Raw genomic sequence first — 19,006 nt, forward strand, 5'->3', positions numbered from 1 at the left:
GGACAAAGGATTTCAATACCAAGCAGTATTTTTGTGTTCCCATTTAGCATCTCATACGAGGCTCCTTTTTTGCAAATAGCTGAGTTTCACAGTATTTGAATGCATGTTCTACAACAGCACTGCAGGGGTTTTGTGTTTCATTTTGTTGGTTTGGGTTTTTTGCCTAGAGATTTACAGTATGAAAGGCAATGCATAAAATTGCTACCAGTCTTCAGAGTAAACTGTAGTGTCTTAAGGACGTGTCTGTGTATAAGCTACTAGAGCAAGAGTGATGTTACTCCAAGGTGCACACTTAGCAATATTCTGTCACAAGCTTTCTGATGGAATGATTTCTGTACTGAGTCAATAACTTATTGCTTTCTCAGGATGGGGGAAAGAGACTTTCATAACTGAAGTGCAAAAATTCCACATCTAAAGGGAGCTCTCTTTTTTTATATTGAGACCCAAATATGAAATCCCTGGTTTTGGTTTTCCATTGCAGTTTTAAGTATCCACACAGGCTTCAATCTAACAGTATTTTTGGGCTTATGGATTGCTCCCTCTTACAAAGAAAGGCCAAGACATTTCTTCTAGTAGATTCAATTTCAAGGTTTAGGTATTCTTTTCTAAATTCAAAGCTTATTTTAAAAGCAACAACCAGTGTGTTATTTCAGCTGAACAAAAGAGTTGCACAGTCCTGCAAGGATCTGTGGAAATGTAAAGCAGAATAATTTACAAGTTCATCTGATTATTTGCTTTGTTGTGGAAGGATTCGTTATCAGTAGCATGATTACCAAAGTGCTTGAGTAGAAACAACCTTAGCAAGTGTGTCTTCACGTGTGCCTAGAGTTTGGCTTAATTCACAGATTCATGATGTAAAAATCTTCTTTCATATGTCAAAATGCTTGCTTTTCCAGCACACACAATTTAGCTATACCTTGTCGTTTCCCCATTCTGAGTTCAGTTATTAACCAGGGGGATGTTTTATTTTTGCAAAAATGTTTCAGAAGAGAAATGTGGTGATGGGAACTTGCAGACTGTGGCGGTGGCTGCTATAGCAGGCAGTGCAAGCAGTTACATTCTACATCCACAGGCGTCGCTCACCATATCGAAAAGAACAACTACCAGGTAGGTCAGGAGTTAAAAGTATGAACAATCACTTGAATCCACATTCAGTACCGCCTTTTTTCTTGCACTTTGCTTTGCAATGCTTATCACAAAATTACCACAGAATGGAGTTATGAACCCTTAATATTAGTGAATTATGTGTTTGCAGGCAACCTTTGTGTGTTCCAAAGCAGTGGAAAAAGCAATTAAGGTACTTGTATTACAAAGATAGTTGGATCTATTCTGACTGGAACAGTAGGTGGGCATTTAAAGTAGCACAGATCAAATTACTCAAATTACTCCAAACAGAAACTGGTGCTGCCATCCAAGAGTTGAAAGTGAGCCAATGACTGCAAGGAAAGCTGAAGAGTAAGGAAGATTTCTTGCATGAATTTGTTAAAACTTACATAACCCATCCTTTTACAAGAAGAGTTTATTGTAGAGGTTAATTTTTAGATACAGATTTCAGTAGGCTGCAATAACAGCGAGAGCCTAATCTTTGTTCTCTGCATAACTCCTTTGACTTCCTTTGATGTAGATATGAGAAAGTAGCTGCTAGTGGTGTGTTTCAAGGGATCATGTGGACTGTAGAAAGCAGATTGGTTAGCAAAGTTCTTAAAGTTGAAATAGTTGGTTTTCTTCTCTTTGTACCCACATAATTCTGTCCTCATAGTGAGTGACTATTTTAGTTACTGAATACTCTGGGGTTGTCTTAAACCCCGAAACAACAGCAGAAAAACAAATGAACAAAGCAATAACAAAAGAAACCCACCAAAGGCAACGTTTGTTCTGTTGACTGCAGGACTGGCTTTGCATTGGTTTGTTCTCCTTTGAAATTGAGATGTAAGAGATTAGAATAGTCTTCTTGAATACATATACTTTGTACTGTAATGTTTAAAATGAAGAAAAACATTGTGAAGAGACTTTGTGAACACACTTTGCATCTATTAGAAAAATAAACCTGGAAAGGAGAGATATTTGTATGGGTGTGATGCACTTGACTTCTGGAATAATAAACATTAACTAATCATTGCTCCTGGAGAAACTAGGTAACTTTACTTAAAATAGTTATTGGAGCAGTTTTTTCAGTAATTTAAAATACACTAAACAGTGCAGCATTCAACAAGTGTTTGATTTTGAATTTAGTCTTTACCATTCCACTATCCATCTGCATAAGAAAATGACCAAAACAATCAGCTGGTCTATTTCACTATGTTTTGTCTGTTGCTGTCAAGCAAGGATAATATTTGAATGTTCAGAGGTCATCAGAGTTTTGGGGTTTTTTAATACTTTTTTTGTGAAGTATTCTAACCATGAAATAGAATATGGAGAAAGCAAAGCCCTTTTTTTTAGGGCAGGTTGATTCCATATCTGTTGTCCAATCATTTGCTCTAGGGTTATGCGTAGTGCACTCATTCTGTATTTACTGTAGTTTATACTAAATTGTTAACCTTGGGCTCTGTGGTAAAGGGTTGGACTTGATGATCTGTGAGGTCTCTTCCAACCTTGGTGATACTGTGATACTGTGACTTTTACTTTCTTTTTAGGGTAGTGGAAGATCACTTTTCCATTCCTCTTCAGCCATTGCCACCAAATACACCTGCTTGGGCACACCGTCTCAGGAACTGTGAGGTAGGCTGCACAGAAGTCTGATTTAATGGTTTGTTATCTAGATCCAAACTATTGATCCTATTCTATGAAAGGAATAGCATTCATAGTTGTAAAAGTTGTGTTCAAGCTTTCTGGCATTATGAAATAGTACTGGTATTAGCTGGTAGAATAACTATCTGTCAGCAACTCCTGAAGTAAAAAATGTGCTTCTGAAATCTCAGTGTCATTTAGCACTGAAAAAAAACATTGTGTGCCAAGTCAAAAGTTCACTCCTGAACTTCAGTGCAAGTCTTCTGCTAAGCAAACTTTTTGCTATTGTTCTTAGTGATCCGTTAATTAAAAAACAGAGTTGCTTTTATATGGCTTAAGTCTGCAACTGTTCTTATTAGGTTTTGTTGTCACTTAGAAATCAAAATCCGTGTGGCTCGTCAGGATCAAGCATGGGACTAATCAGAGCATTTTTATGTCAGTGTTTTACTAAGCATTTTTATTTTAGGTATTTTGGTTTTACTGGCATGGTTACCAGTGCTTGTTTCTCTTTTGTTGCAAAGTTCTCTTCTCTGCAATGACTTTTGACCTAAACAGAATTCTCTCTTTATCTGCATATCATTGGAGAACTCTTCTGATAACTGAGATGATATCAACAGCTAGAATGCATCATAAATCATTTAAAAGGAAGGATGGGGAGATGGGAAGATTCTTGAGAGTTCATCTACCCCTGTTTTAACATCAGTGTACCTTATCTAAATAAGTCATTACAGGTTTCATTTTCTAGGAGGACTTGTGTTATGGCCTGCTTGAACTATCAAAGTCTGTTAAAAGAAATTTCATCTGCTGTGTTTAAAATTCACAGCAGCAGAATTTATACAAGAGTTCTTATTTTTTTAAAGAAGAGGAAATCAAAATGTTGTCTGTTTGAATGTCTTCTGAAGACATAAATGTCTGTTTCTGGTGCTCAGCAGACCTATTGCTTGTATGCAGTTATCCTACTCTCCTGCAGAGTCAGCCCACCCAAGGACTAACTCAAATTCTCTTCCTTGTGTGCTATCAGCAGAGCTGCTTTGCTGTGATTGTCCGTTACATGGTGTGGATCAATTGGAAGTTGATAGGATGCATGTGGCTTTTTTTCATGGGCACAGACTACAAGACAATGGAATATTTAAGGTGTCATTTGTCTTTCAGGTGTAACTGTCCTCCAGAATGTTTTGTTACTAGTAACAACATTGAAGGGTCCAACTGGAATTTGGAGATCCTGTAGAGATTCGGATAAATATAGCCACTCACAATTCCACTTCCTAGAATAGAAACAAACTTTAAGCAGTGTAGAGGTCTGTATGAATTTCACAGAAAATGCCGTCAGATGAAGCTGTGGCATAGCCTGGATACATGCTGCAACCCAAGACCAAGCAACCACAAGCAGTGCTACAGGCTGGGGACAGAGTGGCTGGAGAGCAGCCAGGCAGAAAGGGACCTGGGAGTGCTGGTAGATAGTAGGCTGAACATGAACCAGCAGTGTGCCCAGGTGGCCAGGAGAGCTAGGATCAGGAACAGCGTGGCCAGTAGGACGAGGGAGGTTATTCTTCCTCTATATTCAGCACTGGTCAGGCCACATCTTGAGTACTGTGTCCAGTTCTGGGCTCCTCAATTCAAGAGAGATGTTGAACTACAGGAACTTGTCCAGAGAAGGGAGATGAAAGTGGTGAGAGAGGCCTGGAGCACAGCCCTATGAGGAGAGGCTGAGGGAGCTGGGGGTGTTTAGCCTGGAGAAGAGGAGGCTCAGGGGTGACCTCATTGCTGTCTACAACTACCTGAAGGGAGGCTGTAGCCAGGTGCGGGTTGGTCTCTTTTCCCAGGCAACCAGCAACAGAAAAGGGCACAGTCTCAAGTTGTGCCAGGGGAGGTATAGGCTGGACGTTAGGAGGAAGTTCTTCAAGTTCTTCCCAGAGAGAATGATTGCCATTGGAATGGGCTGCCCAGGGAGGTGGTGCAGACACTGTCCCTGGAGGTGCTCAGGAAAAGCCTGGATGAAGCACTTAGTGTCATGATCTATTTGATTGGCTTGGGCTGGGTGCTAGGTTGGACTGGGTGATCTTGGAGGTCTCTTCCAACCTGGTTGATTCTATGATTCTGAAGGGCAATGACTCCTTGGGCTATTAGTACTGCAGGCAAACGCAGAGCAGTAAAAGCTGCAGTTGTCCAAAATTAGCACCAAGCTCTGTGTCTGGTGTCTATTCCTTGACTGCCTTGAAGCGTTCAGCTTATACTTGCTATGCCTAGACAATGCTTCTGGTATTCTGCTGCTGTTACTTCACTGCAAAACTGCAGTCTTGATATATGTTCTTCAGTGTAAGCTTTTAGGTACCCTTACTGAGATGAGGCCAGGGTGAAAAAGAAATTTTTGTCTTGAAACGTGGCTGGAGTTAAAGGGTTGGAGAATATCTGATTAATTCAATGTAATTACATTGTTAATAAAAAGTGGATTTACAAAGGAAAAAAAGTTATTTTGTATAACCTACTTAGTTTTCAGTGGTGTGATCAGGATGCATTTCTAACATCTATCAACCTAATAAAATAGAGTGTGATTAAAAACCTGCGTTAATTTCTCAGCTGTACAAAGCTAAGTCCATTTATTTGTGTGGAACAGATGGTCTCATTTGTCTGTTTGTTCCTACTTCAGATGCTCCTAGAGAGCAGAGATCCTATGTGCTATATGATTTTCTTCTCCTGTTCCTCCCCTTTCACCAATTTCAGGAAAATTGTTTATCTTGCATGGAAGTACAGCCAGAATAGGAGATAGTGCATTAACTTTCATCACTACTTTTCTGCCACAACAGTTTTATCAGTCTTCTCATATCCCTAGAAATGACATGACAGGTAGAAGATATGTAAAGAAAAATACTGGTCGTGCAGTGTTTGCTGTGTGGAGTGGTACTGTGGTCCCTCTTGTGAAAGGAGGCATCCCAGGTGTTTGTAAAAAAAGGTACCTCTGGCATTTCTTGGGCTGCTTTGCTTCTCATGGATGTTTCAGATCAAGTTTTGGACAGAAATGTTACTTACAGTCTCTGGCTAAAAATTTCCAGGTTTTGTTCCTCACCATAGCTGTGTAAATGCAGCCTATTGTAGGCTTCCTTAATTGCAGGAGCAGTGTGTTTGCAGCTGCTCAGGTGTAAGCAGCTGGTATCTCAAGAGGGCATATGCAGCTAGTACATACATAACCCTCTGCTTTTGGGCTTGTGCTAGCAGGAACACTGTGCTGGCCCAGTCCAGTCACAAGGTGTTCGTTTGTCCTTTGTGACTTCAGGTCATGCTAACCACAGGCATTTTGTTTTTCTCAGGTGACAATGATGCAGGTTTTCTACAGCTGTCACTAAAGCATTTGTGTGATAAGAATGTTGGAGAGATGTTGCTGCGTTTGGTATCAGATTGACTTAAATATTTGGCTGCTCTGTCATGAAGGTGGCAAAAGGGATGCATCAGATTGTAGTACTGGTTCACCGTGCATTTCCCTCTAAGATGTGCTGTAAGACTGAGCTGGCAAACGTCAGTTTGCACATAGCAAATCTGTTATGTTATGTATCTGTGTAAGGTTGAGTATCAGGAAGTGTCCTGAAGATTAGGAATATTACATGAAACTCTGAATTCAGTATTAGTGGGTCAGTTACTGATGCAGGTGTATTCTACTCCTAAGTGCAGCATGAGTGTATTGAAGTATATGCACAGGCAATTTTTAGTGCTTCATAGATTCTCTGTGGGAGTCAAACATGTTTGCTGAAGATGTAAGAGCTGGCTGCAACTGAAGTGTGTGTCGGGGGAAACAACAGGAGTGGCAGTAACTGTAACCTTTTCAGAGGTACTTAGGGTCTTGGAGTGCTGGCAAACTCCTGGCCTCAGTGGGGACTATTCTGGGGTTAGATTGTAACGTGGGGGAAAAAAAACAGCCCCAGGCTACCAAAAATCTGGGCCTGTGTCCTCGCATATCTCTGACTGCTTCTGTTTTTCTGTGTCATGTCCAGCAGTCAGCTGGGTGAACAATCCTATTTCACCTCTTTTCCATGCAGAAACTTGGGGACTCGTACCGCGGCTATTGTGTGAGCGAGACAGAGTTGGAGAGCGTCCTGACACTGCACAAGCAGCAAACCCAAAGCGTGTGGGGGACGCGCCAGTCCCCAAGCCCAGCCAAACCTGCCACAAGGTTGATGTGGAAATCTCAGTATGTCCCATATGATGGGATCCCCTTTGTCAATGCAGGTAACTGACTTTGCTTTTGATAACCAATTTTACTGTTTCAACATTAGTTGCCAGCTGGTCATAAAGAAGGATCTTTATGGTGTTCTTTAGTGTTGATACAGTCCTCCAGGCACCAACATGAAAGCAGCTTGGGCCACCTCCATAACACAGTCTGAAGGAGCTTGTTTCCCTGATGTGATGGTTTGGGCATTAACCCGCCTCCCCACACTTTTGGAATTGCCCCAGCTAACTCAGACAGCCTCCGGGAATATAAATGAAGCTATTTATTTTACAGCAGCAAATATACAAGCAATTATTTACAGTATATACAGTTATATACAGAAATATACAAAGGATAAACAATACAGAAGCACAACTCCCCTCCCAGAAACCTGAGTCCCCAGGAGGGGCTCTCAAACCACCCCAACACCTCCCCTTGCCCTCTCAACCTTATCCCAGTTCTCAGGAAGAAGAGAGGTGCGGCCAAGAGGTTAGGGAGCAAGGTTACTAGGAGCAAGGTTAATGAGATGTGACCAGGTCTGAAGGCAAAGGCAGAATGAAAGACAAAAATGGAGAATGTTTTACTTCTTCTTCCCAGAGTTCTCAGGGTGACTGTGAGCGAAGAGACACAATTGTTTTTCATTTCACTGCCCATTATCTAGTTCTTTTACCAAAACATCCCAGCTTGCTTCAAACTAGCACACCTGAAAGCACAGGTTTATGTGTCACTGTGATGATTTCCTTCTCATTAGAAGTTAAGTACCATTTGATGGAGATTCTTGCAATGAGATCTTTTAAGTGGAGCTCTGATCTATGTCCTGTGCTATCAGGATACGAAAGCACTCAAAAGGTAGGAACTTGTTCAGGTATTCTTGCCTAACTTGGAGATCTTTTGAAGTTTGTTCCAAGAAGTCAATAAACTGTTTAAATGGCATCCTTTAAAGAAACTAAATACATTTGTAAAAAAGCCTCAGCAGTCGGATTTATGGTTTTTAAAATGAATATGCAGACTTTGGAGGTTGGTAATTATGTATTAGCTCATGATGCATGAAATTACTGAGTTGCTTTGCATATATAAAGAACAGAGTTATTTGTTACATAGAGATCATGAATGACTGAGAAGTAGGTCAAGTGCTTGGCGATTTTTTTGTTTGTAGCTTTTTATACTGGTTTGGGTTTTATTCTGAAAGTAACTGAAAAAGTGAAAGCTTAGCACCAGTTTCAAAGCTTCAGCTGTAAATTGTGAAATCTAAGAAAGCTAAGAATAAAGAAAAAAAAAACTTCATGGTTTTTTTTTCCCCAAAAAATGTCTATGAGATGTCTTTAGCTTCCTGATAAATGAGTTGTCTCACAGAAAGATATTTGAAAGAAAAACACACATAGATTTTCTTTTAAAGTGTTGCAGACTAATAGAGACTCAGATTATTAAACTGTCATATTTTTCCCTCTGCTCAGACCCCCTAACAGGCATCATGTATATTTATAATGTCTTGCCTTTCCAATAAGTTTTGATTATGTTTGTAACTCCCCTATGAAAAGCATTGATAAAAATCATTTACACCTGTAGAGCAGAGGCTGCAAATGTTGTGTACTAAACTGCAATTTAAATCCCAGGTGACTGAATTTTAGACTGTGCAGGACAAAAGTTTGATTCTCCAGGGATGTACCCTTTGGCATAAGTGGAGCCAGTCTGTAATACTGTGATGGTTTGGGTGTTACTCGTCCCCCCACACTTTAGAAATCACCCAGACTAGTCTCAGCCGGCTCTGGGAATATGAATGAAGCTATTTATTTACAGCTAGCACAATATACAAGCAGATATTTACAGTATATACAGTTATAGACAGAAATATACAAGGTAAAAGGTAATACAGAAACACAACTCCCCTCCCAGAAACCTGAGTCCCCAGGAAGGGCTCTCAACCACCCCTGCACCTTCCCCCTGCCCCTCTCAACCTTACCCCAGTCCCATGGAAGAACAGAGGTTCAGCCAAGAGGTTAAGAAGCAAAGGTGAGTGGGAGGTGAGGTTAGGGAGTAAGATGTTGCTCAGCCAGCAGCCCGAGGCAGAGTGCCACAAAAATGGTGAGAGTGTTATTTAATGTTTTCATTTCTTCTTCAGCAAGACTGTAAGGGGAGTAGACAGCAGCATTGTTTTCCTTTTACAGCCTGTGATCCAGTTCCTCTCACCAAAACATTCCACCCTGCTTCAAACTAGCACACATACTTTCCCTGCTGTGCTTCAGCTGTGGGGAAATGCCAAGAAACTGTGTACCTCCCTATAGTGTAAAACACACAGGAATCATCAAGTTCTTGATTGCTTGTAAAAATTATGGATAGTTGATGCTTGTGTAAAATGAGGGCCTCATAAAATTGCTTTTGAGACTCATGTCAGCGAGGACTAATTTAAAGCTGTTGTAGTGTTTTTAGTCCTAGAATGCTGACTTCAGATTTGGTTTTGAAAGAGAGATAAGATACCTGTTTGTTATATGTCAGCCTTATAAATTTCCCTTTTTTTTTCTTTTGCATTGTATTTTTAAAAATTTATTTTTAATGTCACATTCTAAGTCAGTAAATCATTTGGTATCTTATGAAATAGATTATGCTACTACTGTGATGCTTAAGTAGTTTTGGTGTTATCACTTGTGCTGCAGGCAGCTCTTTGCCTGCATACTGGAGTATATAAATTATAAGTAAAAAGTAACATAACATGGGTGCAGAAAAAAATGGGAAGAAGTTAATTTTAATGCTATACTTGTTACCACTTGTGTTAGAGGTCTGACAGAAGACACTTGCTACAGGTTTAGAGATAAGCTTGTGGGTGTGTCACACCAAACAGGGTTATTCAGCTGATAAGATAGGTCAGACTTGCAAACAAGAATTTGCAGGACAGCCTGGTCTGAAGTATTGATTTAAAACAGGAGGCTGGACCTTCGATTTCAACTGTGAGTTTTCTCAGTTATATTGGAGAGTTTGCTTTTCTTACGTTTATTACCAGTATTATGCTCCTTTGGTGCCTTGCAAGGGTGCTCATCTTGTAAAGTACTGCTCTTCACCAGCACAGAATACAATATTTTGCCTTCGTGTAAGTTGCGAGAGAGTTGTGAAGTGCAATGACTTTGGGAAACACTTTGAAACTGCTCTGTTGCTTACATCCTGTGTATTTGAATGCTGACTACAGTTAGATGTTGTGCCTTCTGAGGAGTCACAAATAACAGCTTCCAAACTCCAGGCTTTTCTGTAAATACTGGTTTACTCTAATAACTTAAGTGGTTGCTTGAATAAGTAACGTGCATTACTTTCTGTTCTCAGGAAGCAGAGCCATTGTAATGGAGTGCCAATATGGACCAAGGAGGAAAGGGTTCCAGTTCAAAAAAGCTGTTGAGCAAGATACCTCCTCTGGACATCTCTACAAAGCCACTTGTCCAGCAAGGTAAGAATTGCCTATAAAGCAGAAAGAGCTACTGAGAAAGCATTCTTTCTGTGAGTTTTATCAGAGCACCGTTTGAAGCTGGTAGCTGATACACATTGTAGCTCTTAGCTTTGTTTCCTTCATAACTTGAGGTTGATTAATCATTTAGAGGGAAGGAGGAAATGCTGTGCTGTTAAACTGAGTGAGGCTGAGATTTGATAGGTTGCAAAGCAGTGGTGTATTATGATGTGAAATACAAGTGGAAATCATTCTCTGTGTGGACATTAGTTATCGTGGTATCCTTTAGTGACCACTGTTGGTCCTAAGAGTTTGCCTTCTTGTTTTTTCTTTCCTTCCTTCAAGCTTTTCACTGCACTCACATCAATCAGTCATCCTAACATAGCAGATGACCTATCTGCTGAAGGAGCTGAAGTTCTTCCTTTTCACTGGAGACTTATATTATCCAACAATAATGTCGTTGTTTTTTTTCCCCTTTGTTCTTGATCATTCTCTGGGTACTTTTTATTGGGCTAGGAGTGTGTTGTTCACCTGGACAGTCCAGCTAAGTATGTAAATGCTCAGTTCTGGCTTTAAGCCTGTTCAGAAATTATGTTGTGCTTTCACTGTACTTAAGGAGGATTACTGAGGTGCAAAATTACTCTGGCAGAGTGACTTCAAGACTGTAGCAGAGGTGCATCCACCCCTGTTGATGTGTTCTTGTCAATTCTACTGTTCTCTTAGAGGCTACTCACTCCCTGCAACACTCTGCTTGTATGTTTTCTATAGTTAGATTTGATATAGGAAGTAGATGGGGGGATTTGCCTTCCTCCTGCTGAGGGCAAAGTGTACTGAAAGAGATTGTTTTGTTTTGTTTGTTTTTTACCCCCACCCTTGGAAGGATCTATATTAAAAAGGTTCAAAAGTTCCCGGAATACAGGGTTCCTACTGACCCTAAAATTGACAAGAAAATCATAAGAATGGAGCAGGAGAAAGCATTCAACGTGCTGAAGAAGAACCTGATAGATGCTGGAGGTGTCCTCAGGTGAAACTTCCACTTTTTTTTCCCTTATCAAGACAAATGAAGCAAAAAGGAGCAATAATTTGCTTGCTTTGATTTACGTTTTACTGAGTAACTTCATTGAGGCTCTTGCTTTCTTATCAATAGCAAAAAAAATCCCACTATGTGGGGAAGACTTTGAGGGCTGTGGAGTATTAAGCACCAAACTCTGGATCTTAAGCAGCTGGTTTTGTGCAGGTAATAGAAATAGTTGTGTTATCTGGGACTTTGATCTGCTTTACATAGAAAAACATGAGAGGATCATGAGCTCTGAAAGACAGCATCTTCCCTCTCAGAGTCTCTAAAAATTCAAGTGCCTCTGACTAGGTTGTTTGTGATTGTCAAACTGTTCCCCAAGAGATGAATTTTTTTAACTTTGCTTGAGAATTGTGTGCAGAAACTCTTTCCTTCTCTCCAGGTGGTATATACAGTTACCCACTCAGAAAGCCCACCAATATCATGAAATGGAAACTTCCTGCCTCCTTTCTTCACCTTCCCATTTTTCTGTGCCTCTTCCTGAGGAAGAAGAAGTTGTCAGAGATGAGAACTGTGCTCTGCCTTCCCGACTGCATCCTCAAGTGGCAGAAAAGATCCGGGACTTAGTGTCTCAAGGAATAGAACAGGTCTATACAGTGAGGAAGCAACTAAGGTACAGAACTGTCTGGCATGCTCAGTCTGTGGTGCTGTATCTACTTTTGCATTTGAGTAACTGCGCTGATGCTTTCCCATGTGTCATGAGTGATTTCCCATTGGAATGGGCTGCCCAGGGAGGTGGTGAAGGCACCATCCCTGGGGGTCTTCAAGAAAAGACTGGATGAGGCACTTAGTGCCATGGTCTAGTTGATTGGATAGGGCAGGGTGATAAGTTGGACTGGATGATCTTGGAGGTCTCTTCCAACCTGGTTGATTCTATGATTCTATGAGAATCTATTTTTTCCAACTTGTGTATCCATTTCATTGTAGAAAGCCATTAAGAGCTTCTGTCCTCCTCAAAGTTATTCAAATAAGTTGGGATTGGTAGTTCCAAACTCTGTAGCAGATGCACAAAGAACCCTTAACTTTCTCTTTCGTTGCAACAAGGGGACAAAGGTATCAGTGTGTATAACGGAGGGAAATAGCACAATGTAATTGAAATATGCATATTTTGATGTTCTTTAACATGTGACAGAAAGTATGTGGAAAGAGAATTATTCAAGCCTGATGAAGTACCAGAAAGACATAACCTGTCCTTCTTCCCTACTGTGAATGACATCAAGAACCACATTCATGAAGTGCAGAAGGCCATGAGGAGTGGCGAGATGGTGTACAACACAGAAAGTATCCCAGCAACGGTACATTGCCCTTGGTTTCTTTCTGATTTTTGGAGCTAAATACTGGAAATTTCAGTTTTTACCACTGTACAGGGTTAACCCTCCAGGGGGTTGGCCTTGAACCTGACCCGAGGTCATCTTGACCCCCTCCCCAGGGGTGGGTCTGAACACCACCAGGTGATTCATGGTTAGCCCACTCCCCCTTCCTGTCTAAAGGTCTATAAAAGCAGGGGGACTTCCTGTTTCTCTCTCTCTCTGCACTCCCTGCCCCCCTGCTTACCAGCATCACTATCTTGTTCCTGGTTCTTACCACGTGGCCATCACCCATGAGGCAGACAAACCCCTTACCATCAAAAAATCTGGTTGTATTTACACATTTTGTATTTTGTTTTCCCTTCCCTATACCTTTGTAACTTCCCTACCTCAGATACCTTTTTAATTTATTGTTAAACTGTTTCTTCTTTTTTTTTAACTTCCAAATCAGAGTGAGATTATTTATTTGGGTGTGCTTACCTTTTCCTCTCTTTACATCTAATTCCTTTATTTTGGGAAAGAAGGGGGAAGAGGGAAGGGCACTCTATAAAATTGTTATTGGTTCTATCAAATATATTTGAGTCTCTGGGAATTTAAATTAGAACTGAGACAACCACAAAGCTGTATTTCACCTAAAATTCACTATGACTTTATATTTCCAGCAGCAATATTTTCAGGGGAATCTGCCTGAGCAAGGTTGTATTGAATGTGCATAAAACCTTCTGGCCTTGTTTGTATTTATCTCCTCAGCATTAGAATACTATTTGACAAATTATACAATATCAGTACTCCATGATGATTGCATGAACTAGATGTAGAAGAATTCAAAAGTGTCAGAAAATTTCATTCATGGCTTTTTCATTGTTGTGAAGAAGTTCCTACTCCTTTTTCATATCTTAACATGAAGATGAAGCATGTCTCAGGTACAGCCTAAATTAGGGCTTGTGCAACATTTTGAATATGTAAATATTAAAACACTTTATAGTAAGTTATGTGAGCATGAAACAGATACTTCAGAATGCTCAGTAGCTCTTATGTTTTGTTCCTTAGTTTTCTTCCACTAATTGAGTAGTAACAGTTCCTAGTCCCACAGGTCCTGATTTTCTCAGTTACAAAGCCGACTGCTAAGGATTGCTGGTTTAAAATTGGCTTTGACAAACTGTACTGTTAAGTCATACTGTGTCATAAGCCTTTTCCCTCTCCCCACACTGCTTTGGGCCCAGTTCAGTGAAGATACTTGTGAGATAGCCAAACGGTTTGACTGTTTTCTACTGTCATAAGCAGACTTATGCCTACTTGGTATGGTGCATGTTAAAAAAACCTTCCCACAGTACTTTGGTTTTTAAACCAAGAAGTTCCAAGGTGCATAGCTGAAAGAAAAGAAGAAAGTGTTGCTTTAGATACTGTTTTCCTACACATCTTGGATTCAGACCATGTTCCTGTAGCAAACTTGCACCCTTTCTGAGAACTTTTTCTTTCCAGCTGCAGTGGACCACAGACAGTGGGAATGTTCTCACAGAAACAGTGACTGTTACATTTGCCTCACCACCTTCAGATGGTAGGACTACATTAAGAACTTTGCTCTCTCCAAATATGTTTGTTTTATTAGCTATGGCACAGAACTTCAGCTTCCTTCCAGAGAGGTTGCTGTCATGTTCTGTCACTCAGTTGAAATTAAGGATCGTTTTGGTGTGTGTATTGTCTGCATGTGTGGAAAAATATGTCTAGTCTGGTGGGGCTGACAAAAGTGTGAAGATTATAAATTGGGCTTTTATGTAGCACCCTCAAGCAACTGAAGATTTTAACAGGATGGTTATGTGGAAAGAACAGTTTACCTTGGATAGAGGTGCTAATAACACCTGTTTAGAGAGAATTAACTTCTTGCTGAGGAGTTATATCTGACAGGGGACACAGTACCCCAGAGCCAGCTAGGTACTGGAGTTCCTTGGTGGTTTGTGCTTCACACACGCTTAAACATCCTGCTGAAAGTGACTTAAATGCATATTGTGATTTCTCTCCAAGTCATTGGCTTGGTGACTTTGAGGGCCTGATCCTTGCACTGGATAACAAACACTGTTTCTTTTGTCAGAATTGAGGGCACTGTTTTCCATTTTTTTCTTTCTGTGTAGAATAGAAATAGAAGCACAGTTGCCATCACAGTAGCAGCAAGGCTGTGAGAGATGTTTCTTTGTGGTGTAACTTCCTCGCTAATGTGTGAAGCCGAAGTAACATCTCTTGCCAGTGATTGCTGAGCTGCCTAGCAGTATTAAACTTCTGTCCTCTGTAGAAACTTGGGGTTTATATATTCACTGCTGAAGGTTTTTTTTTTGATGCAACTTCCATTGTCCCAAATCTGAGCTCTTTAACCAATGTGCAAAAGCCAGTCAATATGCAGAGCCAAGATATTTGTTTTATTCCAGTTGCACACAAAAACGGTGCTAAGGGATAATTCCACAGCTGGCACACTGGTGGATATTTACAGAGTAAAATGTATTAGCTCTGTATAGTGTCAGTGCCTACTAACTAGCCACAGTGGTTAGTTTCTTTCTTGCTTCATCAAAAAGATGCAACTACTTTAAAATTGACTATGCATGCACAGAAGGTAGGGGGCTTATTTAGATAGGGAGCTCCTCTAGCTAGAGGATGTGGTTGTTCACATTAGAATGACGTTACAGCAAAGTAAATTCAATGTCAGAACACCAATCTGGGAGACTTTGACTTTCCCAAACAATGTTAATTCTCAAGGATGCAGGTCTGGTGTTTGGGAATCTCCAACCTCTCATCATTGCTAAGGATCCTCTGGAGCCAGTTATTTTAGTATACTTCTTACGGTAGACAACATTAGGGATTGTTTAGCCTGGAGAAGAGGAGGCTCAGAGGTGACCTTATTGCTGTCTGCAACTACCTGAGGGGTGGTTGTGGCCAGGAGGAGGTTGCTCTCTTCTCTCAGGTGGCCAGCATCAGAACAAGAGGACACAGCCTCAGGCTGCGCCAGGGGAGATTTAGGCTGGAGGTGAGGAGAAAGTTCTTCACTGAGAGAGTCATTGGACACTGGAATGGGCTGCCCGGGGAGGTGGTGGAGTCACTGTCCCTGGAGCTGTTCAAGGCAAGGTTGGACGTGGCACTTGGTGCCATGGTCTAGCCTTGAGCTCTGTGGTAAAGGGTTGGACTTGATGATCTGTGAGGTCTCTTCCAACCCTGATGATACTGTGATAACTTCATCAATTCCTCTTTCTGAGTCCATCTTAGCCTTAGGTAAGCAGTATCAGCCTAACTTTTAAACAGTCAGTCATCACACTGTTTTTTTTTCCTTTGTTGAAAGTGGGTTCCTATTAGAACTTCAAACCATGTGCTGAAATAGAAGTGTGTGTAGCTAGATCTGCTTGACACCCACAGAATTACACATACACCGAGATGCCCTGCTGGGTTATGGTGGCTGATAATCAGTTTAAAATAAGATTGCTCTGTTCTTTGAAGATAGTTGTGCCTTCGACATCTGTGACAGAGCTCAGCAGAGGTGACTTTTGGTGTGAGATATCACCATGCTGGAAAAGGTTCAGCAAGACCAGTTCTTGCTTGCTTTCTTTCACAGATAATTTTCTAAGGCAGAGTGGCCTATTGAATGTAATGTGTGAACATTCATCCAGTGGCATACTGATTTTTAAAGGAAGCTAAAGAATTGGATTTGTTTAGTTTTCAGCACATGTGCACCAATTATTGGTGAATATAAGCGATTTTTTTTATTCTGGCATAATTTGTCTCCACTTAGGTATATGGATATGTGTTTGTACACATGGCACATGCTTTTATGACTGTGTTACAAGTCCAAGAAAAGGAAAAAGGGTGACTTTGAAAAAAATCATTCTCCTTAATGTATGTGGAGTAGTAGCAGCAGGGGAAAGCAACACTGGCTTTTCAAACTACTGTTTGTATAAATTGGTTTTCTTTGTATTTTTCCCCCATTTCAAATTGTGCTGAATGGGGACAAGTTTACATTTAATAAATCAAAAAATAACAGAGCTAAAGCCAGCTGCAACAGAGCTGGTGAGGGGCCTGGAGCACAGCCCTATGAGGAGAGGCTGAGGGAGCTGGGGGTGTGCAGCCTGCAGAAGAGGAGGCTCAGGGCAGACCTCATTGCTGTCTACAACTACCTGAAGGGAGGCTGTAGCCAGGTGGGGTTGGGCTCTTCTGCCAGGCAAGCAGCAACAGAACAAGGGGACACAGTCTCAAGTTGTGCCAGAGGAGGTCTAGGCTGGACGTTAGGAGGAAGTTTTTGGCAGAGAGAGTGATTGGCATTGGAATGGGCTGCCCAGGGAGGTGGTGGAGGCACCGACCCTCAACTTGTTCAAGAAAGGCCTGGCTGAGGCACTTAGTGCCATGGTCTAGTTGATTGGCTAGGGCTGGGTGCTAGGTTGGACTGGATGATCTTGGAGGTCTCTTCCAACCTGGTTGATTCTATGATTCTATTCCTGTTTCTCTTAGCCATAACAGTCACTGTACCCATCAAAATGAAGTGTGTTCTATTTTACCTCTTTCATGAATTATAGTGACAAAGGAGATGAAACACCTGGGGATGGGTTTATTTTTCTTTAACTTCCAGCATTCATACTGAATGAATGCCCATGCAGTGCAAGGAGCAGGTAGGTTAGGAGCTCAGCTGTTGGCTTTATCCCTAGGCATACTGGTGTGGAATACAGCCTAAGGAAATGACTACAGTCTCTTCCTACATGTGAATATCTGCATATGGGATCTATATATAGCATTAAAAAGAGCTTAAATATTTTAAGTAGTCACATTCAAGGAGGTTTACAGACTGTATCTGATGGTCAGTTATGATGAAGTGTTGCACTTGTAAATTAGTATAGATGTTGAAAGATTTATCTCCACTCAGGTTACTGAAAACTTTTGTGTGGTTTCCTGGGGTAATTTTGCATTGAGAATGTTCTTCTCAATTCTTTTCCATTCACCAGACTAATCTACATGCACAGAGCAAGCTGCTCTTTTACAGTTAGTGACACTGAAGTAGGAGGCTGCTCTTTTACAGTTAGTGACACTGAAGTAGGAGGCTGCTCTTTTACAGTTAGTGACACTGAAGTAGGAGGCTAAACAGTGTCTACTGTTGTCTGGACAGATGTTACCCAGAATGTTCTGTGTGGCTCAAACAGGAAATGGGATGACCTTATGGGAAATTTCTTGCAGAAATTGCTACAAGTAAACCTCAACCTTACCCCAGTTCCCAGGAAGAATAGAGGTGCAGCCAAGAGGTTAAGAAGGAAGGTTAGTGGCAGTGGGGTTAAGGAGATGTGGCTAGGTCTGAAGCTCAAAGCAGAGTGAAAGACAAAATGGAGAATGTTATCTATTGTTTACTTCTTCCCAGAGTTCTCAGTGAGAGAAGAGACACAACCATGTTTACCTTTTCACAGCCTATTATCTAGTTCTTTTTACCAAAACATTCTAGCCTGCTTCAAACTAGCACACTATGCTGAGATGGAAGGGGGTTGTTCAGTTTTCAGGGGAGGTCTTTAAACAGGAAGAATAAATTTGTCCTAATTGTCTGCTTCCTCTCTGTGGCACTGTAGGAAGCTCAGCAGGGGAGTCAGTCATCGCCAAAGCAGAATCCAACCAGAGCAGGGAGTCCCTGCTACCAGAAACAGCTCAGCTATTGTCTTCACTTCAGCCCAAGATATTTGCACAACTTCAGGTATAGTCAACTTGTGTACAGAACTAATATTCTGTAAGGGGAATGCTGAAGGCATTTGAAGTTCTCTCTCAGCTAACGATCTACCAAAGTGGTTAGATATAACGTGGCCTTTGAAATAGCTGTCTACACTTAGTTTGCCCTCTCACCTGTCACATTTAACATACAGCTGTGGTGCACAAGATCCCACTGCCATCTTTTGAACCCTTGGAAGCTAGAGTCTCTTGTGAAGGCAAAACAAAACTGATGAAGGTAGTGGGCTTCTGCCTCAAACCAAGCACCTATTCATTTTCCACATGATCCAGTCATTTTATGATGGAAATGCTGCAGAACTGAGGGGAGATAAGTCAGTCTTTGATTCCTTTTTAAGTCCTCCTTAAAACTGCTCCCAGCTCAGATCTGTAAACTTCCAGGATGAAAGATGAAGAATGGAAATAAGAACATTGTGCTAAAAGAGCTTCTTTTAGGTTTATGTCCATTCAAAAATGTCTCTCTTAGCCTTCTTCCCTAACTGCTTCTTTTGGAAAACAATCTTCATACTTCCTGAACCCCAGTGAAATGCATGGTCTTTTCC

The 19,006-nt window shown here is 41.0% G+C and overlaps 1 protein-coding gene across 1 annotated transcript in view; it reads left to right on the forward strand.

Annotated features, from left to right (window-relative positions):
* Positions 1-19,006, forward strand: part of CARF (calcium responsive transcription factor) — a 37,997-nt gene that overhangs the window by 2,897 nt on the left and 16,094 nt on the right. The window contains exons 3-11 of the mRNA XM_064160951.1: positions 987-1,107; positions 2,634-2,718; positions 6,756-6,945; positions 10,235-10,355; positions 11,233-11,376; positions 11,810-12,040; positions 12,560-12,722; positions 14,217-14,292; positions 18,314-18,435. Coding sequence (XP_064017021.1) covers positions 987-1,107; positions 2,634-2,718; positions 6,756-6,945; positions 10,235-10,355; positions 11,233-11,376; positions 11,810-12,040; positions 12,560-12,722; positions 14,217-14,292; positions 18,314-18,435 — 1,253 coding nt within the window. The remainder of the gene's footprint in view (positions 1-986; positions 1,108-2,633; positions 2,719-6,755; positions 6,946-10,234; positions 10,356-11,232; positions 11,377-11,809; positions 12,041-12,559; positions 12,723-14,216; positions 14,293-18,313; positions 18,436-19,006) is intronic.

Source organism: Pogoniulus pusillus, chromosome 2 (genome assembly GCF_015220805.1).
Source record: "Pogoniulus pusillus isolate bPogPus1 chromosome 2, bPogPus1.pri, whole genome shotgun sequence".
NCBI lineage: Eukaryota > Metazoa > Chordata > Aves > Piciformes > Lybiidae > Pogoniulus > Pogoniulus pusillus.